This window comes from Peromyscus maniculatus, chromosome 4 (genome assembly GCF_049852395.1).
Source record: "Peromyscus maniculatus bairdii isolate BWxNUB_F1_BW_parent chromosome 4, HU_Pman_BW_mat_3.1, whole genome shotgun sequence".
NCBI classification, from domain to species: Eukaryota; Metazoa; Chordata; class Mammalia; order Rodentia; family Cricetidae; genus Peromyscus; species Peromyscus maniculatus.
In genome coordinates, this window is record NC_134855.1 from 91,019,747 (window position 1) to 91,043,992 (window position 24,246).

The following is a 24,246-nucleotide window of genomic DNA, read 5'->3' on the forward strand; positions in this document are numbered from 1 at the left end:
ATTTGAAGATAATATGAATCTTCCATGTGATTTGGAGGTGAAGAGGCACAAAGAAGCCAGTCATAGGACATCCATGCTCAGGCTAATCATGTGATTGAGGCTTTATTTGCAAAACACATTTTTCTCTAAGACATGTGACCCATTATCCTGTCTGTTGGCAAAAGACAATGATTTGGTTTTGTTGTTGTTGAACTAAGTCCTTGGAGAATATAAACTATAAATCACAGATGGAGGATTATATATACTCTTCTTATAACTCCCTCTAATCACTTTTCCATCTGTATATGGGAAACATTCTCTAGTTTACGTGTGTGTGTGTGTGTGTGTGTGTGTGTGTGTGTGTGTACATGCATATGTGTGTATGCATTTGTAGAGGGTACTGGTCAGTGTTGTATATCTTTCTCACTTGCTTTCCACCTTATTTTTTGGGGACAGTATCTCACTGAACCTGGAGGTCACCAACTGGGTAGACCAGCAGGATACAAGTCCCAGGAATTCACCTGTCTCCACTTCCCTGAAATTACAAACCACTGTACCTGCCTTTTAAAAAATGTTTTGTTGTTGTTGTTTTGATGTGGGTGCTAGATATCCAACTCAGTGTCTCTTTTTGAGCAGCAATCACCTTCTCCACCCTTTTCACATTTTTGAGGTCATATAGAGGACAGTAGTATAGTATCTTACAGAAAAAGTCAAAACCTCTGCTGCAAAGTAATCCTAAGAAAAAGGGTGACAATTTTATTTTCCATCCAATACTATAAGTAGCTCTCTGAACAGAGCAGTGGAGATCAACAGCCATGCTTTAGAGAATCAAGTGGTCTGCAGATTATGTAATAATGGGAAACATACAAAAATACCTTAAAATCCCACACATTTAGACATACAAAGATGCTCACTGCAGTTCATAGGACATAAGAAGAAATGCCCAAAAAGGCAAAAAAAAAAAATGGGAGAGGGTAACATAAATTTCATATATTTTTTATGTGTATGTGAAATGTAAATGTAGTCACTTAAAAGAACAGCGTAGCTATATGCTCACTAACAAATAACAATGAGGAGGAGATATTACCAAATGGAAGGATAGCCAAATTAATCTGCAAAAGAGTATATTTGCATCCTTGCCTGGGGAAATTCACACATCTCTTGGTACAAGAATACAAATCTCTGGAGGCGGCAACATAGATTCATTTTTTTAATTGTATGATTGTGTATTGAATTCCAGTGAGTACGCATAGGATGATAAACTTTCAAGTCTTGGATGGGAAATGAAATTGTCACTGCTTCCTTATGATTCCTTTGCAGTGGAGGCTTCGACTTTTTCTGTAAGGTACGACACTATCATCCTCTGCATGATCCCAAAAATGTGACGTGAAGGAAAGATGCTTGCTTCACAGTCCTTTTCCTCCTGGGGCACAGGAAAAGCTCATTGAGAACCACTCTATGCAATGCATGAACACCAGCTGTGGCCTGGTCCATCAGTGGACGGGATGGTGGTGGCCTTTGGAAACAGAGGAATGTAAAGCAAATTGAGTGGGTACTTACGCTAGCTCTAGCAGGTGTGAACTAATTGGTGATATGACACATATTAATTTGCTTTCTGTTGTCTAAACCTATACAGCAAAAGAAGAACAGACTGTCTTTAAGAACTAAAGCTTACAACAACCTGAAGGTCTCTTGCTTGAGCATGAGTTGGGCATGTCCTTGGGATTGGAGTTAAGAGCTCTGCAGTATGCTGTGTTTAGTGACCTCAAATTGAGTCATTTAATTGGTAATCTCTCTGTTTCCCCACCTGGTAAAATGGATAATAATAATCCTTAGTATAACATTCCTGAACTGGGTGTTGTGAAGCTTAATAAGATATATTTGAAAAATGCTTTGAGCTCTTTAGATAAAAGATACAATATAAACACAAAGTCTCATTAAGATAATTATACAGTGGTTTTTTTTTCAGAGTTCAGGATTACATCCAGTGTTAAATGTAGTGATGGAGGTCACTCTGTGAAGCTTGAGGTAAGGGGTTGTCTTTCAGAACCTGGAAATAAAATTCCTAACATGTTCTGAAGGCAGGTACAGTAGATACATTCACTTTTCAAACAAAACAACTTAGTTTTGAGTGATTTTAAAAATATGAGTCAAAAATGGTAAGTTGTGAGTTTAACTGCAAACTAAGCGATCTCTGCTGGCTCCTCAAAAAGGAAGCGAACAAAAAGAAAGTCTTGAAGGACACTGTTGGTTTCTATAAAGTGTTTATCCTTCCCCCCACTGTGAGGTGGTGGAACCTGTCTGCCCACCGGTGCAGTTGGAAGGTTGACTCATTACCTCTGGCAGAGGCTCTTCCCAGGTGGCACTGTACCAGTTGCTCCTGAGATGGAGCGGGGAAGCCACATTCTCCACACAGCTCTTCTCAGGCTGTCCTGAGAGTCCATCATGTTTACCACAGGCTCACCACCCTTCAGCACCATGGGTGCATTCTACCGCTATAACCCAAGATACGGGCAGTCCATTTCAGTTCCCAAGGTCTGGAAGTGCCGACACAGAAGGTCAGTGACCCCAGAGGAAGGTAAGCTTGGAAGAATAGCTCTGCACTTCTTTTTAGGTGGGGAAATGAGTTTTTGTTTTGAGATTGCGATGATCAGAATTGGAAATTCTTCTTTAATCATTTTTATGGGCCTCTGAATCAATTTCCCAGTTAGAACTCTGAAGTGCCGCTTGTCTCAGCTTTTTTAAAATGTTAATATTTCCCTTTGATTGTATTAAATTAAACTAATGATTTCTGTGTTTAATTTTTAAAGGATATTTGAGGGATAATCTTTTTAAGGAAAATTTATTTTCACCCTAAATCCTACGAGTATAAATGTGAATATTTGTGTTTTTAAATAATGAAAGTTTTATTCCATTAAAAAATATAGGTTGGTGTAATATTGTATCAATATCAAAAAATGATTGACCTAAATTACTTAGCTACGTAGGTGATAACATTTCATGCCTCATATTTAGAATAGATATTAGAATGTGAATCGATTTCTCAATTTCTTCTCTTCTATGAGGCCTTTCTCATAGCTCTTACTTTAGTCCCACAAAAACATTAATTTTATATTCAACCTAGAGAAATTACATAGTTGAAATGAATTATGTAAAATACATTATTTCAGCCCTAAGGGAAAAGAACTAACTTTTTTTTTTTTTTTTTAACCTTACTCTTTCCACTTACTGGTGCTTTTTCAAAGCTATAGTCTTGATTTTTTCTTTCTTTCTTTCTTTTTTTTTTATGGACTTGCCAGTAACCATTGAGGATCTCTGTGCTTGGAGGATTAATCCATTCCTATGGTTCCAAATGAGGTGATTAGTGAACAACGAGGAAGCTTAGTAAGAAAACAAGCCAGAAAAGTCTTTAAGACAGTTTGCTTGGTGGGAACTAGTAATTAAAGGACAACATGCTAAATTTCCGTTTGGAGGATATTAGGCAACAAATCAAATAATTTTAAGTTTGCAAACTACATTCTGTGATCTCTTAGCATCTCTTGGAAAGCATGTAGCTATATTTACGTTAGCTTAAAATTCATGGTATTTCATCTCCTAAGATCAGAATCAGTTTTAGAAAATGTCTGTGCAAATTAACAGTTCTGTACCATTACTTTGATTTGGGAAAGCAAAGATTTTTCTCTCTAGGATCACGAGGGAAATTATTATTCTTCCTCTCTGCTACCAGCTCATTACAAAGACCCAGACTGCATGAGAAATGGGCATTTGAATGTAGGGTAAATCTGACTTTTGCTCTTGGTTCAAACATTTTCTTCCATAGCTCTGAGCATGTTATGCAAGTGTTGTTTGCTTTAGAGGCTCTTCCTTCAAGAGATGCTAATCTTTGTGTGCTTTCTGTCTTGTGGAGATAGTACAGACATGCTGTTTGCTGTGGTGCCTCCGATCCTTACCAGATGTGGGTGTATCAGAAATGCATACCTGTTTGTTGGAATCACTGCAAAATCTTTATAATTTTTAATTTGATATATTACTCTGAACTGCTCTTTATGTTTGTTGCATTGCAAGGAGCAAACATTCATTTTAATCTTTAGTTGAGATGTTGTAAAGGCAGTTGTGTTGAGTTCCAATCATTTGACAGATGTTGTTAAATAGAATATCATTGTTATCATCAGAATCTCAGGGCATATAGCTTCCAGCAGTGGCACTGGGTTTGTTTGCATTTCCTTTTTGACTTGGGTACTGGGGAACTCATGAGACCTGTTGGGAAGTATAATTTTTTTTTTTTTTTGCCAACACTCAGTAGCTAAGGCATATTCCCTTTCCCTTATCATCCAGAATCTCTACTGGCAAAGTCCTGTCCTCTTATATTAGACTGGAATAGACCCAAAGCTTGATCATGTGGGTTCTCCATCAGTCTTAACTCTTTGATATGTAAATGATAGATCAGATTCTGAGACTGACTCTAACTTCAAATCCTAGTCCCTGCAGGATCATCCATACCTCTTACTTAATTAGGTCATTGACTTTATTGCCAGACTTTATTGGTTGTAGTAGGAAATAGTGTAGGTGGTAATGATAATAGCAACCATTTATGCTTTATAAAGCATTTTAAATATTTCACTTTCTTTAATCTTCACAAAACTTTAGAGAGACATCTACTCCCTCTCTATTATATAGATGAAGAACTTAGACTAAGTTAGATGGATAGTAATCCTTCTGAATCCAAAGCTCACACTTTTTTATTATTCTAAATTTTTCATGATAAGCATTCCTATTCAATACAAGCATTCCCTTGTATTAAGGCTGGGCAAGGCAATCCAGTATGAGGAGTATGTTCCCAGGAGCCAGCTAAAGCCTAAGAGACAGTCTCTACTACCAATTTTAGGAGTCCCACAAGTAGACCAAGCACGGGACCCTTCTTTTTATGGTTAAATCTCTAGTCTTTTGGTGTCAGTGCCTTTTAAGATGAGAGACTACAGTCCCTATCCACCCCAAGAAAATTCTTTAACACAGTCCAGCACTACCAGATAATAATAATAAATAATAACAATAATAATTGTTATTATTATTACTATCATAAGCAGATCTGTGTGAGAACCTAGTTAAATAAATAACTATGTAGATGGATCTGCTGATAGCAGTTAAAGTAATGAGAATGCTGTCACCTGAAACTGCTAAGGTCAATATGCTCACCTGACCACAAGCAGGTAAGGAGCCAACAGTAACATGGAAGGAGAACTCATAAGCCTGGCCAATAACTGCAGTATGGGAAGTGAGAATAGAAAAGGGAATAAGGGAGGCAGGAAGGATGAGGAAGAGCAGCCAGGCCACAGGATACATACTAGATGATGCAGATGCTCTCCACAGCTGCTGTGCCAGGTGCTGGGTGCACCACAGCTGTGGCCTGTGGGAGAACTGCCTGCGTCTCAAAGGTGGAGACGAAAGAGGTGGGGGTGTTAGGGAGGCTGGCAAGGAACCAAGTTTCTCTCCAATCAAGACATTTTCATGACTTGAGCGTGAAATGCAACTTCCTTATCTTGAGTGTGCATTAAGGCCTTGAGGAGCTGAGGCTTGTCCATGAAGCAGGGCATGCTCCAGTCTTTTGACAGTTATACATGTACATTCTCCTATGTGTGATGTTCCTGATTATTTCCCAGGAGTATTATTTCTCTGACCCTCACTCTCCTGCCCTCCCCTTACCTTGCCTTAGATGGCACTAAACGTTTTTCCCTTGGTGATTTATTTTCACATTTAAATGGCCCGGATCTCTTTAGACCATTACTTTCTTCACAGAGGCTGGACTTCTTGAAGGCCAGAACTTAGAATAGTTGGTGCCTCATCAGCATTTTTACTGAATGGAGAGATGAGACATACACATACACAGAGGGAAACAAAGAGACAAACTGAGACAGAGTGGGAAGTGTGTGTGTGTGTGTGTGTGTGTGTGTGTGTGTGTGTGTGTGCGCGCGTGCGCGCGCGCGTGTACACGGGCGGGGTGGAGGGCGGGGGGCCGGGGGGGGGCACATGTGTGTGAGAATGGACATGTGTTTGGGACCATAAGCAGTAGACAGCCTTGGTATTCTATTTGAGTTCTATTCTTTTGGAGGCAGGATCTTTCATTGATCTGGTACCTGCCAAGTAGGCTAGGCTGGCTACCAATAAGCCCAGGAAGCTTCCCATCTCTTCCTACTTAGTGCTGGCATTTCAAGAACCTAGTACTGTGTCTGGCTTTTTGTTCATTTGTTTATTTTCACATGAGTTCTGGGGATCACATTCTTGTGCATTGTCTGCAAGGCAAGTTCTCTATGGACTGAGCTACCCCACCTCCATTTCTACATGGAGTTTTAATGAATGTATAAACATTACATATGATATTCTGGACTTGTACATGGTCATCAACCAGACTCTCACACTTGGCTAGCAGCTGGTTGAACAGCAACTGCACAGATGTTTACAGTTGTTTAGAGAGAGGAAAACTAAAGAAGGAAAAAATGAAACCCTTCCAGAAGTCAAAGATCTTATCAGCCAGAGTAGGATCCTTCTCCTTCGTTTAATTATAGTACTTTATGGCCATTTGAATTCTGTCCATAGTCAAGCGATGAGAAATCCAGACTTCATAGTTCAAGCTACCATTATGCTGTATTTACTTGCTGACTGTCTCCAATAAAGGCTCATTGTTGGTCACCCAGCAGCAGAAGGAAGTCCCAAGTGCTTTGTCATGAGACAAAGAACGACTGTCGCTTGCGTGATGTTCTAGTGTACACAAACAAGCAGCTGAGTGAGTCAAATGATTAAGCCAACAATGACTTGTTCTAGAAAAGGAACAGATACAGCAAGACAGGCTTCTGGGAATTCAGTGTCCTCACACAGATTGAAAATTTCTGAGGAAACATTCAGATTTTAGTGATTTCTTAATATATATGTGTGTGTGTTTAAGTCTGTTAAGGAAGCACCAGGCCAATTTTTTTTTCTTGTGTCCAGGTCATGAAGTTAGTCTGCGAGGGTGCTTTCCTTAGAGTTGTGAGCTACTGGGGTGTCTCTCCCATAGGCCTGGGCTATGTGTCCTTGGAGAGTCACCCATCTGTTTCTGTGAAGTGTGGAGATGAGAGGCAAGGCCCAGAAGTAGCATCCTATAGGACTTCCAGGATAGAGCAGGCACTGAAAGAAGGCAGCCTGGGTTTTAATACAGAGAAGACATGAGGTAAGAAGCCAGCCTGGAAGACCATGGATTGCTGCCCAGAGAGGAGCTTGTCTGGGACCTTAGGGAGCCAGGCCCAGAGCAGTCTCTAAGCTAAGTAAGCAATGGACAGATGGGTGTTTATCTGGTTTCCCACACTTGTGAGAAAACAAATGATAAATTAAAGGAACAGTAGAAGCAGTTTTCAATAGTATTTCATCAGCTTTGAAGTGTAGTGGAACTTCAGTGGATTGAACTACAGGAGATGTTCTGGAAATGGATGGGCTAAAGCATCTGACCAGGCTCAAATCTAAGACTGGTACCCAATATCTAAGGTGATGCGGTGAAGCTCTGCTGCACTATGGCTGCTCTTGTTGTTCAAGGGGCTCCTGCATAGAAGACAGTCAACATATAAAGCATGTGGTGATGCTATTTAATGTGGGGTAGTGGGCTGTGAAGGAAGGTGCTTCAATACATAGATCACTGATGTTTTGCTTTTGAACAAGTCTAGCCATTGAATAAGGATGGAGGAGTAATGTTAATACTTTAAGTGGAAACAAACTGCCATTGTGAAAGGGTGGTTTCATTATAATGTGTGGCGTGCCATGTGTTCATAGTGATGCTGCATAAAGAAAACAGTATATCAAGTGTCTGTAGAAAGAAAGACTGGGAACAAATCCAATGAATCATTATAACACTCATCCCTGAACATTGGGGCTATTTTCCCTTCTACTCATCTATTTAAAATTCAAGCAAATTTTACTTCAATGGTAAATAATTGAAGGGGGTAAGGAGATGGATCCATTGATAAGTGCACTGACTGCTCTTCCAGAGGACCCAGATTCAATTCTTAGTACCCACATGACTGCTAATAGCTGTCTGTAACTCCAGTTCCAGAGGATCCAATGCCTTCTTCTGGATTCTGAACCACATTTGCATGCAGTTCACAGACATACATGAAGGCAAAATACCATACTCATAAAATTAAATAAATAAAAATGATGAATAAAGGGCAGATAGGAATGCTCTTAAAACAAATATCACAAACTTAACAGTTTTGCTTTACTGTTATTGACTACTCACTGAAGGGATAGGAGGGTTACATAGCAAAAACAATAAATAATTAAATTTGTAGTGGACACTAGTTTGCTACAGTTCCTACATTGAAACTGATTGAACTCATACAAAGGAGCACATGTCAGAAAGTGAATACTCCCTTAACAGATGCTCATACAGTCCACAGGTCAAGCTTTAGGTGTGAGGCATAAAAGTCAAACCAACCAATCCAGGTACTTGATACCCAGTGTTTAGAGGCAGATGTGCCTTGCGCTGGTCAATGTTTTGATTGAACTTTAAAGTATTTCATTTAAAGTATTTCATTCTCTCCCTCCTCACTCAGACCACTATGAAGAAAACAGAGGAAACCCTAGCCAAGGTTCTCTTATTCTCTTTCTGCTTTTTCCTCTTCTCTGTGTGTTGCACTTCAGAGGGCAATTGGAAGGTGATGGCTACAGCTTTTGGACAGTATCAACACAATGACTATTAAACTAAGGATTCTGATGACCCTGATGACCCTTCATCATCTGTACCTCACTCCCTCACAAACAATATTCCCCATGTCTTGATCTCCCTTTCAATGCCACTCTTATCTTACAGATGTGAGCTTTTGGGGAACAGGGTAGTATTGTAAGCTCCCATTAATTGAACATCAATGCCTGGTACTTGTACTTGGTGGAAACAATAATAACAACAACAACAACAACAACAACACCACACACACACACACACACACACACACACACACACACACACACACACACTACATGCACAAGTAGGATATGCTCCTGTCACCTTAGGAGCTGGAGTTGTAGACCCTGCTATCTCTGATTCCACTGGTGCCCATTATTCTTCCTTGTGTGTCTTCCCAGTGCTCTTTTATTAGGTACCTCTAGGGAATCTTTTAAATTTGTTGGACCGCTGTACTCACTTTTGGTTTGATGAAGCAATAACAATATCAATATTTTATAATTGAGAGGATGTAGCTGAAGTTTTCTCCAGTCCTGCTTGGCCCACGGTCAGGACAAAGCTCTCTCACCCGCCAGTCCCACAGCTGCTTAAATCCAACCAAGTAAACACACAGAGACTTACATTACTTACAAACTGTATGGCTGTAGCAGGCTTCTTGTTATCTAGTTTTTATATCTTAAATTAACCCATATCTATTAGTCTGTAAGTTGCCTCGTGGCTTACCGGTACCTTACATCTTGCTTTTCATGGCGGTGGCTGGCAGCGTCTCTCTGACTCAGCCTTCCACTTCCCAGAATTCTTTTCTCTGCTTGTCCCACCTATACTTCCTGCCTGGCTACTGGCCAGTCAGCATTTTATTTATACAGAGCAATATCCACAGCAAGAGGATTATCTAAGAAAAGTACTATAGGAAAAGACAATAAAAACTTCTTTTATCCAACCACTTCAATTATTCTCATAGAGGCAGGTATTTTAAGTGACTTAAATATGTCCATTTCATATTTTAAATACTACCCCAAGATTATTTTAAGACTTTTAATGTTTCTGTATGGTTTTATGAATTACAGTTTTCAGTTATAATGGTTGATGATATTTTACCATGTAGATAAACCACATTACTTAGAGTCCTTTATTACACATGAGCCCTTAAAGTTGTTTCAGCTAGAAGCTAATAGAAATGACTGTGGCTAACACCATTATTCACAAAGCTTTGCCTCCAGTAATTTTATATAAATACATAGGAATATGTTATAAAAGTATGAACACTTTGTCCATGCTAGCTTTTTTTCAGAACTATCATAACGTATAATACAAACAGCTCACATAACACTGTAACTCAGTCTTTAGTTTAGACAGCTTTATGGAGATGCCCATCTCATAAATTAACCCAGTTAAAATATACAATTAAGCTGGGCATTGGTGGCACATGCCTTTAATTCCAGCACTTGAGGGGCAGAGGCAAGCTGATCTCCAAGTTCAAGGATAGCCTGGTCTACAGATTGAGTTCCAGGACAGCCAGGTCGACTCAGAGAAACCCTGTCTTGGAGGAAAAAATAACTAAATAAAAAATACATAATTCAGTTGTTCTAGTGTATTCACAGCACATAACCACCATTCCAATCTGTTTTAGAATGTTTTACTACCCCCTCCAAACTATACTTATTTTCAGTCATTCACCATCTCACACAACCCCTTCTAACCCTAGGTAAACATTAATCTACTTTTTGGATATTTCAACTAAATAGAATACATATATATTATGTATTTTATATTGTGTTTTGTGATTGACATCTTTTACTCAATACTGTTTTCAGATGCATTCTTTCTGTAGACAAGTGATACTCTGTTTTATGAATATTTCTTATTTTGCTCATCCATTCACAAGCAGGTAGGCATTTGGTTTATTTTCACCTTTTAGCTATTAGGGATAATGCTTCTATGCCCATTCACATAAAGGTCTTTGTGTGGATACATGTCTTCTTTTTTCCTCCATGTAGTAGTAGAATTAATTCCTGTGCGATACTGTAATTATGTATTTACCCCTTTGAGGAAATGCTATATTGTTTTCTGAAGATGGTGCATGTCTTTATATTCCCTTCGACACTGTATAAGTGTTTGAATTTCTTCACATGAACCAACACTTGTGGTTCTATGACTTGGATGCTAGCTATCCCAGTGAGTATGCAGTAGTACATCTCGGCTGAGGTCTTTTATGCCTCTCATGTGATTTTTAACATGTTTTATATTTTATGTTACCTATGCCTTGAAAACATTACATCATATATTTTAAAAATCCATATAATTAATAGCTGACATCAACAAAGCAAATGGAAAAGAACCAATACAAATCAGTTCATAAACTGTTCTAAATATGCTATAAGAAATAAATACAAGGTCAGAAACACTGAAGAAAAAATGTTAAACCAACATTTTAATTATATAGCACTTAGACATATTAACTCATTTACCCTAAATGTTTATTATCTTAAGTGTCATCCTAAGACAACTCTCAAAAATATAAAGGACTTATATTACACATGTTCACTAAAGTTAATAGAATTATACTGCATGTCAAGTCATTAAAATTCTTTTAATGTTGGATTTTTGTTTGTTTGTTTTTTAGACAGAGTCTTTCACTGTAGCTATCACTGTCCTGGAACTCTCTATGTAGACCAGGTTGGCTTCAAACTCACAGAGATCCACCTGCCTCTGCTTCTGAAGTGCTGATATTAAAGGCATGCATCATGCCCTGCTATTTGTTCCTGTTTTTATCCAGTATATTCCCCACAAAGTATTTATACATGTGTTCATTTGTTTGTTTAACAAAAATAATGGGGACTTTCTGGACCCAGTGCTGTGTCTGGGGCTGGCTAAAACATGATGGGTGCCTTCCTGCTTAGGACAGAGTGGCTACATTGTTACTTGTCAACAGTTTTGCATGTTATATTTTAGCCTTTCCAAATTTATGACCGTTCCGTATTTTTTCTTCTTTTATCTTGTGTATCTTTCATTACTAGTACGTTGAACAATCCCCACACTTACTAATAAGGATAAGTTTCCTTATTAGTCTTTTGTGTTGAAAAACAGACATCATAGATGGCTGTGCTCTCCTTGCACAGAAGTCCCACAGATCGTATTTGTTAGAACAAAGACACCTTTTAAATTTCATAAATTATTTAAATTTACTTGTTACTAAATAGCATATCCATCTTCACATTTGAGAATCTCCAGTCACTGATGAAGCATGGGCCATTCCTGTCTTGCTTGGAAATGGCCTGTAAGTGGTAAAGTTGTAGCACATCTTCTAAATTGTGAGGTTTCCCCTTGGGTTAACCCTTGATGTTGGTTCATCTTTAGTATCAGATTGGATGACTGTCTCTTCTGCTGACTGATTGATCATTGGAGAGATTCATATTGGGAGGCAAGCAGCAATCAATATTGTAGGCTGAGGTCACTGACAGGGGCCAAAGGCAATAATGTGTGAAATTTAGAATGAATGGCTTTGGGGGTTTTTTCTAGATTTACTGAGGTGAAGGAGTTGTCTAGGCAAATATTGGCCTTTTAAGGGTCTCTTTGAAGTGACCATCTAATGAATCAAGGAATGGGCAGTTAAACCCTTCTTGGTGAGAACATCAAAAGAGGAATGGGATCCAGTTACATGTCCCTGGAGCTATCAGTTGACCTTTCTTTCCAGAGTGGGAGAGGAATCTGAGTGATTGGGTGGTTCTTGGTTTAGAGTGACTTTTTTATCCTTTCGTTTTCCCCTACTCTTTTCTCCCCAAGCTTTTCTTCTCTAGGAGCCTTGCTCCATTACTCAATAACACAGAACATTATGTTATTAATGTAAATCTTCTAATCATTCTCCATATTACATTCTTATAATTTCATAATCTAATCACCTTTTCTTAATTGTAAAGAAAGCAAGATAATCAATCCTATTTGGGATTTACTTCACATTTTCATACGCTATCACTATCATCTCCTTTTTCCACTCATAGGAGTGAGAGACAAATAGAAGATCCACACGTACTAATTCACTGCATCTTTTATTGTTGCTTATTTTTTCCTCTTGAATACTTTTGCTACAGTAACTAGTTGAGTTTCATATATTTTCTGATTTCCTGTTAAATCTGACAGGATACCTTTGATAAAGACCTGCCAATAAGTTCTCAGGCAAAAACCAGAGACAAGGAGATTAGTCAAAGGATGCCCAAAACAGGGTGGACATTTCTTCACACTTTCCTCCTGGGCCAGGAAAGACATTAATAAGGAACCCCAAAACCCTCCCATTGAGTCTGAAAGTCATTGGATTTCTTGCTGAGAACTGGATTCTAACCATTCTTTTTCCACAACATGGCATCCAACCTAAGTCCTGTTTTCTTTTTCTTTTTTTTTTTCTTTTTTTTTTGTTTGTTTGCTACATCTGTAACACAGTTCTGGGCTGCAGGAGTTGACAGAAATATGGGAAATATCTGAACTATGTGAGCATTTGTCTTTTCTTTCTTTTAAAAGGGGAACCACCACAATGTCATCTATATAGAAAGAAATAGATCTGATGTCTTGCATTGCTATTTCATCAATACAGGAAATAAATTCTATGAATAAAATAGAGAGAAAATGTGTAAGGGAGGCAGCAACAAGAGGGCCATTCTGCCAGGATGTTAAGACAGAAACCTAAACAGTTCAAAGAAATATGTCAAATGGCAAGATAAACGATACACTTTTTTGTTTTATAGACTTCTGTAGAGATTAAATAAAGTTTTTTCAGCCACAGAATTAATGCCTAACATGAAATTTCAGGTACTATGTAGAGTTCAGGACTGCCTGTTGTTTCAGATATACAAGGACAACACTAGAAGAAGAAAAAAAAGCTGTGGGTATTTTCTACTATTTATAAGACTCAGACCAGTGATTGTTTCTTTCAGCTTCATGGATACAATTTGATGATGAGAAAAACGTATTCACATTAATTGGGGTTCTCTGACCCCTGCTGATCTGTCAGTCACCTCTGAGAAGCCTAGCTCTTGGTAGAGACATGGCCACTCAGAGCTCCCTTCTCCATGCCGTGAATAGCTTGCAGCACACTGAGAATAGTTGTGGGCTGGGGTAGCTAATCTAAGCTGCACTTTCCAATGTTCACATCTTCATTCTGTGTGTCAGAGTAGGTCCCCACCCCACGTCCCAGCTGTAGTCACGTCTTCCGAATATGGGACAGCCAAATGCCGCCACCGCTCTTACATCTAATAGCAACGCCATGGGTGCTTGATTCCTGAGTCCGGGGCCCTGAGTGGCGATACTCGAGTCTTTTCTCATTCCGTGAAGAGTCATTTCCTTACTTTGTAACTTAGGAACTTTATGAATAAATGCCCCAATTTCAGCTAGCCTATCCTCTTAAAGTTAAAAAGGAAGGGGGGGTGATATTCTTTAAACCAAAAACAGGAAGTAATGCTTATCTGTAGCTATAGCAACAGTATGTGAGAATATATAAATTTAGTCATGATTCCTTCTAGTAATTACAAGGTTTTTTTTTTTGTTTTTTTTTGTTTTTTTTTTGTTTTTTTAGTACACTGGATTTTTCCACAGTCATCACTCTTACATTTAGCCAACAGCATTTCAGTTGATCTGGGTTTATTTGGGTGGCAACCAATGTTTAGTACTGAGGTCTGGACCTTTGGCAGTCTAGCCTAGAAAACACATTAGGCTGCTAACTTCATACTCTGCTCGTGTCCCACCAAGTCCCCATCAATCCCATGGTTCCTTGCTGGGTGTGTGCTGTTGACATGGGCTTGACGATGCCCAGACCACAGCCTCAGACCTAGGGGAACAACATGTCAAAACCTTCTCCGGGTTAGGCTCAGGGAAATGACAAAGCTGCTCTCCTGGCCCAAGTGCGTATGTGGATAAAGTGTGCAAAAAACGTCCGCCATAACTGTCTCCTCTTGAATATCTATAGCCTGAAGATTGCTCCCTTCAGAGACTACTCCTGCAGAGATTAGCTACATCTGCCTACTGATCCAGCTGTATACCACAAACCCTGCCTCTTTGATTATCTGTCTGTAATAATCGTGCCTCTTTGTTCTACTGTTCTTACCTTTTCCTGCCTCTCTGTTCAACAGCACATAATAAACACATTGAGTTTCCACAGTGCTGTGCCTTCTCCATTGGAGAACCCAGTCCACCCGAACCCGGATTTCCTGTGTGTCCATCTGTCTGTTTTTTCTTTATTCCCCCGCTGACCCCCCTAATCAGGTCAAGTCCCGGGAGCCATGCAAGGTTGCGACAACTGGTGTTAACCCTTATGTTCTCCCATATCCAGGCAGAGAGAGATACACCAGCATGTATGGGCCCTCAGGTCAGCATGTGCTTTGTGTCATACCTCAGTGGATGCTGCTGCCGCCATTCCCTCTGGAAACTCTTGAAATAGTCATTCTGTACCATAGCAAAAATAGAAGATATTTCAAATTTGTCATTGCTTTTTCCTTGTGTATGTGTATGTACATGCTCATGGAGGGGGGGGCACTGGTTCTCTCTCTCTCTCTCTCTCTCTCTCTCTCTCTCTCTCTCTCTCTCTCTCTCTCTGTGTGTGTGTGTGTGTGTGTGTGTGTGTGTGTGTGTGTGTGTGTAGAGTCAACGATGGATGTCTTACTTGATCACTTTCCACATTACTTTTTGAGACAGTCTCTTACTGAACCTGGAGTTCATTGATTTGGCCAAGCTGGCTATCCAGTGAGCCACAGGGATCTGACTGTGTCTGCCCCACCCCTCCAGCACTGCAGTCATAGATGCATACTGTTGCATCAATTCTTTGTGTGGGCACTGGGGATTGGGACTTCGGTCCTCATACTTAGAAAACAGGCATTTTACACACTGAGCTGTCTCCCCGACTTCTTCATTGATGTTCTTTTAAGGGTACAAATATTAAGACTCAAATTTGAATTGTTTTAAAAATAGACACGGTTTAACTTTTTTTTTTTTTTTGTAAAGAAAATAGTGTTAAGTCCCTTCAGCAAAGTAGCACCTTTACTAATTTACATCAAATTATCCCATTTTTTTCTTTACTGTTTTATCCTTGCAGTAATTCACACTGCCCTGGATTCCATGGCAAATTACAGAACTATTTTAGGATTAAATTAGCTGGAAGACATTGCTGCAGGAATCGATTCATGTTGCCAGTTGCCCTAGCAATGTGTTCTTATTTCCATTGCCATTTGGTTTCTCGGTGGCTTGAGCAATGCTGTGTCCTCGGAAAAGTCATTTCATCCAACCCCGTGGACATGAGCAAGCCTGTGGCTTTTCCCAGGAATTGAGTGCATTCCTGCCCTTCGTGTGTATGTTTTCATTTAAATAAAGGAAGAGAGCATTAATTGTTTGCGGAGTCTTCACTGACCTGTATAATCCTACTTGAGTTGTGATGATTCGGCAAGTCTGCTTCCCTGTCTGAACATAAAGTGTAAGCCCACAGTAGAAGCCTGGCTTCTGAAACATTTGTCCCTAAAATACACGTCAGTCTAAACCTTTTTGTGATACTGAAGCATTACTGACAGTCTTGTACTAATTTATGATTTTTCAGCAACCTTAAGCTGAAAGATCTCTATTACTATTTAGTGGAAATTTTCCCAGTGAATGTTTATCATGAATTGGAGTACATGGATAAGTCCCTGTTGGCCAAGAAAGATATTCAGTTCTATTCTTAGTGCAGATTTGACTCACTTTATGGATCCATTGCCTTCATAAAATTTTGGTTATGGAATTAATTTTCTTTTAGTAAATTGATTTTTTTCTACTGACATGCAATTTAAATCAGAGCTGTGTTTTCTGGTGCAATAATAGCCTTAAGACATAGCAAAATCACACTGATGATTGCAACAGTCCCCTGGGGGGGTATTCAAATATTGGTATGATGGAAAAAACAAGCTAGTTAATTAAACATGATTTAGGGCTAATTTCATGTTTGAGAAAATGGATTCAAGGTGTAATGAAAAGAAACTGTGGCACTTTAGCTGAATAAAACGTACTGAAAAGACCCTAAACCTCTAATAGTCTCCTGCTTTAGTGGTTTTTTTTTTTTCTTTCTGGATCATATACATTGAAGGAAGGGTAAGAATATTTAAAATACTTAAAAGTGAGTAGAATGAATATGTCCATTAAGCCATTCATTTGAACTTGAATATGAATTCCTTATACCTACGTGTTCTGGGAGGAAAAGCATCATATTATTTCACTGTTACTTGAAGATATATACTAAGCCTTGAGCGAGCTGGAGAGATTTGTGCCAGCATCAAAGATTGGGAAGGTACCAAGAAGGTATTCATTCTTAGCACGTTGCCACTGGAATTCCTTTTGGGTTAGTCAGAACACTAGGTGACTTTTGGAGAACAGCTAGCTTATTGTAAGCTCATTTACACAGGGGGGCCAAGTGCAGCTGCTATTCAGATATGGTATTGCTACCAAATATGTCTGTGGAGTTTCCTGGACCTGTGCCTTTATTGATCTTAAAAATGCTCCTCTTTTGTACCAAGTGAATCCTCTTCATCTAGGAATGACAGCAGCATACTTATTTGAAATCACTGCCTTCTTTCTGGGCTATGTCAAATTTCCCTGTTCTCTGTCAGTATAGACAATGAAGAGGGCGTGATCATTTTGATGGGCCGATTACATTGCTGCTATTATTCTAAACAAGTACAGTGAGTATCAGATATCAAGGGCCTACATACATTAGTAAATATGAGCATGTTAGAGGGCAGGAAAGAGGTACCATTGCCAGTGCCACTGGCTGCATTTGTCTGAGTTCCTGAAGGAAAGTTAGAGAGTAGGTTTAGTGAGTCCAAACTGAAGATAATTTTAGAGGTTGTTTCTGAACCAATTGACCTAGTTAAGAAAACAAGCAGGAAGGAGTTTATGGGTTCCTTGGAACTGTCAAGTATGGACAACCCATAAGAAGACTCCTAGGATTGAAAGAGAAGCAAGTATCCAATGAGAGGAAACTGAAAAGTGTTGGGGAATATTTGTTTATACTGTGAAGATGTGTCTTTGCCAAGGCATCTTCTGGTTGAATAAAGAGCTGAGTGCCCAATAGCTAGGCAAGAAGAGGTTAGGCAGGACTTCCAGGGACAGAGAGGACTCTGGGAAGAAGAAAGGCCGAGACACCAATGAGACATGGAGGAAATCAGACGCGCAGAATGAAAGAAAGTTAAAAAGCCACACGGAAAACATAGATTGATAAAAGCAGGTTAATTTAAGTTATAAGAGCTGGTGGAACAAGCCTAAGGTAAGGCTGAGCTTTCATAATTAATAGCAAGACTCCATGTAGTTATTTGGGAGCCATGTCAGAAAAGTTACCACTTTATTTTTCCACTGCAATCCAGAAATCAACCTTTGGCAGAAATCATGGGTAGTTGTGTGGCTTGTCTCACCTCACGTGTTTCTATGCTCTTAGGACCTCTACTGCTGCTGGCCTTTGAACATCTAAAAATAATTATTTCCTGTAGTTGGTTTAGCTGTGTGTAACAGGAGGTTAACTCTGGACTGTGAGTTCTGAATTCGGTTCTACTACTTCCTGTTTCTCCCTGAGCAAAGCTAACTTCATGTTTTAAATAGGGAGTCTTTATGCCTAGCTTGCAGGATCGTTGGGAAGATCCCCAATCATGTGTAATATATAAAAAAGTGTATAAAACATAATAAATTCCTTGTATCAGACATTACTCACCCTTTGAAAAATCGATTTGTTGGGAACCTCAGTGAAGATTCTGGCACAGGGCTTCTCCTCAGTGCTAGTGCCTGGTAAGAGAAGAGATATTGAAAAATACTGGTGTCAAGACACTTTGGCAACAGGCAATGATGTGAGAATCTGGATGTTTTGCAGAGACTTCTTATATTTTTGGTTGTGAGCCTAGCTTTTAACGGCTGATCTATCCCTCCAGCCCATTTGCAGAGACTTCTAACAGGCAGTTCTGCATTGGGCACTCAAGGCAATAGCCACACTTCTCTGCCTGGAAGAGCAAAGGTTATGAGCAGACAACTTGATGTGCCTTATAACTCCAATGCTGCTAACAAAATGCAGTGAAAATAATTGGTCAAACACCTGGCATGGAGTTAAGGTTAAGATCAAAACCCACTTCTATAGCTACAGCTATCAGAATTCTGTATCAGGAAAACCTATATTAGACCCAAGAAACCAGTCTCTCTCTTTCTTTTGGTAACAGAAATGGCATAATAGAATGTAATTTTTTTCTTTTACTTCACTCTTAGACCATATTTTATTCTTGTCTCTTAAATGTTTACTATTGATATGAATAAAAGGACCCCCACTCCTTGATTATCTTGCTATGTATGTTCTCATTTCTATGGATCTCAAAATCATTTCCAAGAGGGTTTTTTAAAATTTCACTCATATTTATGTTTTAAAAGCCATGCTTAATACTTTACTGTTTTTCTTTATCATATCTCCTTAACCATTACATGTATTTTTTAAACCAGCCTTCTTACTGTACAGCTATTCACATAATAATTGGAATAATATTACATGAAAAGAAAAAATATTATTTGGTTTTACTTTTAGTGACTTAAAACTGTATGCTTTCTTGACTTTGAAGAGTTTTTAGTAAGTATATTCCTTATCAACCAACATACCCAGTTTTTTGATAACTTAGACATTTAAAGTACCAACATCTGTTTTCTTAAGCATTTACTATCTGAGACTATAAAGAGGGTCTTAATGTCTCATGGCTCCTACAACTTTCTAAACATCTTTCAGTTGTTTTACACCAATTTTTACCTAGATGCCTCTCCCCCTAGTCTTTACCCATTCTTGGCATTGTTTGTGCTACTTGAAATGTGCAATCCTTGTTAAAATATTCAGCATGACTATATTTACAAAGGAGTTTCCTTATTTCAGCCCTATTTTCCCCCTCATATCCCTCCCAAGAAAAGACCATGTGAGAAGGTTAACGTAATTATTATCACAGTGTATATTGATATAACCCTTTAAAATAGTATTTCATTGGAAGCTATGTCTATAAATAGCCTTACTGGGCTCAAGGATCGTGTATTTGACCTTCAGTGAAGAAATGTCTTAGTGTCTCCATGAAGACCCCTGAGGAGCTATGACCAGAGTTATTCAGCCACTAACCTGGGGCAATGACATCAGATGATATTAATTCTGTTTTGGTGGGGCCTGAACAGACTTGGGATCTACAGTACTGGAGTGCTTCTGTCAATTCTTATGAGCTCAATTACTCCCTTTAACTTCTTTGATACAAAGTTCTTCTTCATGCACACGGTGATATTCAGTGTACCTCCATTGTATGTATTATTTCTTTAAGCAAGGACTTATTTGCATCCCTCATACAATCCAGACACCCACACCCTAGGAAATTTCCTAGGAGAAAATTATTTAGATTCTAGGCTTAGTTACCCCACCTTTATTGGGGAGGAAGTGATGATGTGAGGATGCTTGGTAGCTTCAAGGTTAAGCAGTTAGTACTAGAGGTAGCCAGGAATTAAGCTCACCCACCAAAGCCCAGCCAGTGCTCTTCTTCACTCCTTCTTCCATCACTTACCTCAGTATCCCTATCGGTGGAGTGTCCATAAGTAATATCCTTCTCTAAGTAGCATAGGAGATAGTCTAGAAACTAGATTGTCATTCCAGCTTTGCCACTAAGTGTTCTGGAAATACAGAAATCCTCCTGGGATTTAGTTCCCTCAGCTGTAACATGAGTGGGTAGGTGAAGTAGAACCCTGTTTCATTTAGTTTGATTTTAAATATCGTTTTAGACATTCCAGCTTTTCATTCATTTGATAGCTATGATCCTTCCCTGGTAGATTCTCAAACTGCCTGTTCCCCAGTCCTTCCTACTGCCTGACCTACCAGCAGCCTTCTTCCACTTAGACACGCCTTCCTTCTCACATAGTTCCATCTCATGGTGCTGAGGACTCCTTGCTCGTGTTTTCCCTGGGATGTATTAATAAGATTTTTTTTCCTTCAAAATTCTACCCACATTGGTAGTTCCATTCCATCTTATCATTTACCACCACTAGAATGGGAGTTGGGGCATGACACTACAGAGCACTGATTCTGACCAAAACTTGCCACGAGACTCTACTTTTGCCAGAGCTATGGGTATGGGTGTGAATAACTGTGTACAGAGCTGTGCACGCTCATTCAGCCAGAGCAGGATGCGTGGCCAGATCCAACATGTATACAGGAGTGGAAACCCCGAGCTCACACGGACCAAGCAGGGATGGAGCCACGAATTAAAACAGCAATACGTGTGCCACAGGCAGGGAGATGGGCTGCACTTGGGGAAGGTGGATTGTGAGTGTGCCTCCGTTGTACACAGCATATGATCACCTTTTCTTTCTGTCTACTTCCACTGTTTTCATGACTGACAGCAGCCCCTGGGCTGACGTCATAGGTTAGCTTCAGCAAAGTGCAGCTCATCATCATGTGAATGGTTGGGGAAAGCACAGACTGTAAAGGTAAGCCACCTTACCCTTTGTGTATCTGTGCTGTATGTCCTCTTAACCATGGTCACTTGTCCAATTAACCCTTGTGTGTATATGTGATCAATCAAGGGGCCCATGTGCCCCCGAGAAACAAAACAATTAATACATATTTAATACAATTAGACTCATAACATCAAAGGGAAAGACAGTTGATTAAATTGATGGCTTCCAGTGTTTGAGCAAGATATTCAACGAAAATCTAACACCTTGAAAATCTATTTGGGGTCAGTTGGCTATGCTGACACATTTACTTGTTTTAAGTTTTTGCTTTTTTTGTTTACTCAGCTAAAAAAAATTAATATGGGCATGCCCTATTTAAATAAATGTAGACATGTATATTATCTTACAAATCATTCTTTTTTATATTATTAAAGTTTTTAAAAAATACTTTATAAATTTGTTATTTATTTTTTCAATTTGAATTCATCCTCTGTCCTTAGTTTGTCAAACTTCTGAGATAACAGTTTCATGTAATGTTTCCTTCCTGTCCTAATGATCCTTGTCAAAATTATCACGCATCATGGTTTATCTTGCATGTTTTCTTCATGGGTTATTGTCTGGTAAGATATTAGGCATGAGAAATTGGCCCTTTAAGATGAAAATCAAAGCTGCATGGTGGTGGCACACACCTTTAATCCCAGCACTCAGGAGGCAGAAGCAGGTGATCTCTGTGAGTCTGAGGCCAGCCTGGTCTACAGAGTGAGTTTCAAGACAGCCAAAGCTACATAGAGAAACCCTGTCTTGAAAAAGACAAAAACAAACAAACAAACAAAAATGAAAATCAACTCCAGAATTAAATTAATTTTTATTGCTTCTGCTTTAAGCTTTCTCCTGGTTTTCCTCTGTATAAAGAGTGAACTGGATTGCATGCCTTACCTCATTAATGTGGTATTGGCTAAACACTGAAGGTATGTGAGTGTGTTTGCATATGTGTTCACATGTACTGACACACGTGTGTTTTAGCTGAGAACATAAGCCTTTGCTATTGTGTGAATTCACCACTCTTTGATACCAGTATTCATACTGTAATAATAAACTTAATCTCACCAGACAATATGCTCTGATAATATGAATGTCTTATCTGAGGTGCTGTACAATGCATTTTGTGATATATATTGTGTGTGTATAGTTGTGGTAATCCATATAACCTTCATCCAAAGCCAGCATTTACTTCATAGCCAAAGTGCAGACTGTAGGGATCTAAGTGAGGGGTCTGGTTAGTGATTATAGACCTGAGAAGGGAGACAGCTGGTGAGAGCACTCCATAGGTTTACAAGGGTGTGATGTGAGTCCTCCGCAGGTTTCCTCCTTTCTTAACAACAGAGACGGAATGTTCTAGGAGGAAGGATGAGCCATCCCACAGCCACTAAAGCCACATGAACTTCAGGTCTTCACAATAGTCATTTCCTTTCCAGGTTACATGTGGAGGTGCTTTGAAGTTCTTTTAGGCATTAGCCTTTCCCCCTGCTTCTTGAGAACAGGAGTTAGGGACACCACAATACATGACTCGCTAAGTCAAAGCTGAAGTGACCAGCTGGCTCTATCTTCTGCTGATAGCAGGTATCAAGGACCTCAAGTGGACAGAGGCTCATCTTGAGGCACTGTGTCCTTGTGAAGAAAGTACCCGAGTTCACTTTCCAGACAGACACCCTACATTTTCAGAGATCAAGGTGAACTCCTGATGTCCTGGACTCTTTTTTTTTTTTTCCCTAGTGGCTGAAAGTGTTTTTTTGGACAGCCTTCAGAGGGCAACTGTAGAAACATTGTGACCTTTGTCATTTTCACTTCAAGTGTGATTAAAACTCAACGAACCAAACTGAACAAGCAAACAAAACTCAAAACTTCAAGTGTTCTCAACTTTTCTGACTCTTAAAATGCTACTCTCATCTAAAAGAAGCATGCTGCCTTGCAGCCCTTTGTGTGCTGAGTTATTCTCAGCTCAGGTTGCTTGTGAGTCATGTTTTCGGCTAGCAGAGGCCGTCAGCTGGCTTTGGATCACTGCCAGAGCTCCTCTCTTACAGGGATTATGTATAATAAACACCCTATCACATATCCAGTGATCCCCTTTGCAAAAAGACACTAGGCCTAAGACTGTGCATCCACCTGGTTGCTCCAGGTTTTGCTGAGGCTGCTTACCAGGAATTTAGAGCGGACCAGGAATGCCCGTGCCTCGAGAGGCTTGTCTGTCATTGATCCAATCTAGTATTTCCCAAACTGCATTCCAGTAGAGCACTAATGGTTTACAACCTGTTTTGCTCAGCAGATGTTTAAATGGATCCCATGACCAAATAAGTCTGAGGAACTCCCATTTGATAGGTTTGGGGGGTCATTTTTTTCACTAAGGGGCATCTCAAGTTCTTCAGTAAACTGACATAAACTGTGGTGCACCCAGGGATGGAGCATGTAGCTTTTCTGACCATGACATCCTTTTATCACAGAACATGTGTTGCCAATCATAAGAATGTCAGGCATGTACATAGTTTCTGAGAGCATAGCCTCAGGTGTTCAGCTGCCTGGCTTCCAACCATTGCATCTCCTTTACCAATCTTATGAACTTAAGACTGTCGCTTACCTTCTCTGTACTTTAGTTTCCCCCTTAAAACGGGAACACTGGTGTTTCCCCAACTCTAGGTTATGTTGAAATTTGAAGACAACCCTACTGTCATCCTGACATAGTTTAGGAAAGAGTAAGTTAGCTGAATATTCTGGAGATGACAAACATCAGTCCCAAATGGGTTACTCATGATGCATTCCCTCATCATCAAACTAACACATGTCAGTGTGCACAGTGCATGAAGATTCTGTCCCTGGAATTAAGGCACAGCTGCAGGCCCAGATGAACAAATATATCATGACTTGGCTTGAGTGTGACACCATGGAGGAGAGGTTCTAAGAACCCATGCCTCTATTCCCTGCCGCTCCCCTGATTCTATTGTGAATAGGCACAAACCTGGGCTGGCAAACATGTAAACATGTCTGTGTCTCCATAGTGAAGAGCTATGAGGGCAGATGCCTGAGACCCCCAAAAGAGTAATTGGGAAAGCCCTTTTCAAGGACAA

The 24,246-nt window shown here is 39.5% G+C and overlaps 1 protein-coding gene across 2 annotated transcripts in view; it reads left to right on the forward strand.

The window, feature by feature from the left end:
* Nucleotides 1-2,335: 2,335 nt before the first annotated feature.
* The window catches only part of LOC102908789 (formin-1), a 289,240-nt gene continuing 267,329 nt past the window's right edge, over nt 2,336-24,246 (forward strand). Inside the window, exon 1 of one of the 2 annotated variants that reach the window (XM_076570309.1) lies at nt 2,336-2,557. In XM_076570309.1, the coding sequence (XP_076426424.1) occupies nt 2,425-2,557 (133 nt within the window). In that variant the 5' untranslated portion in view covers nt 2,336-2,424. Of the gene's footprint in view, nt 2,558-21,048; nt 21,161-24,246 lie in introns of those variants that run through there. The other variant, XM_076570310.1, reaches the window with a different exon arrangement.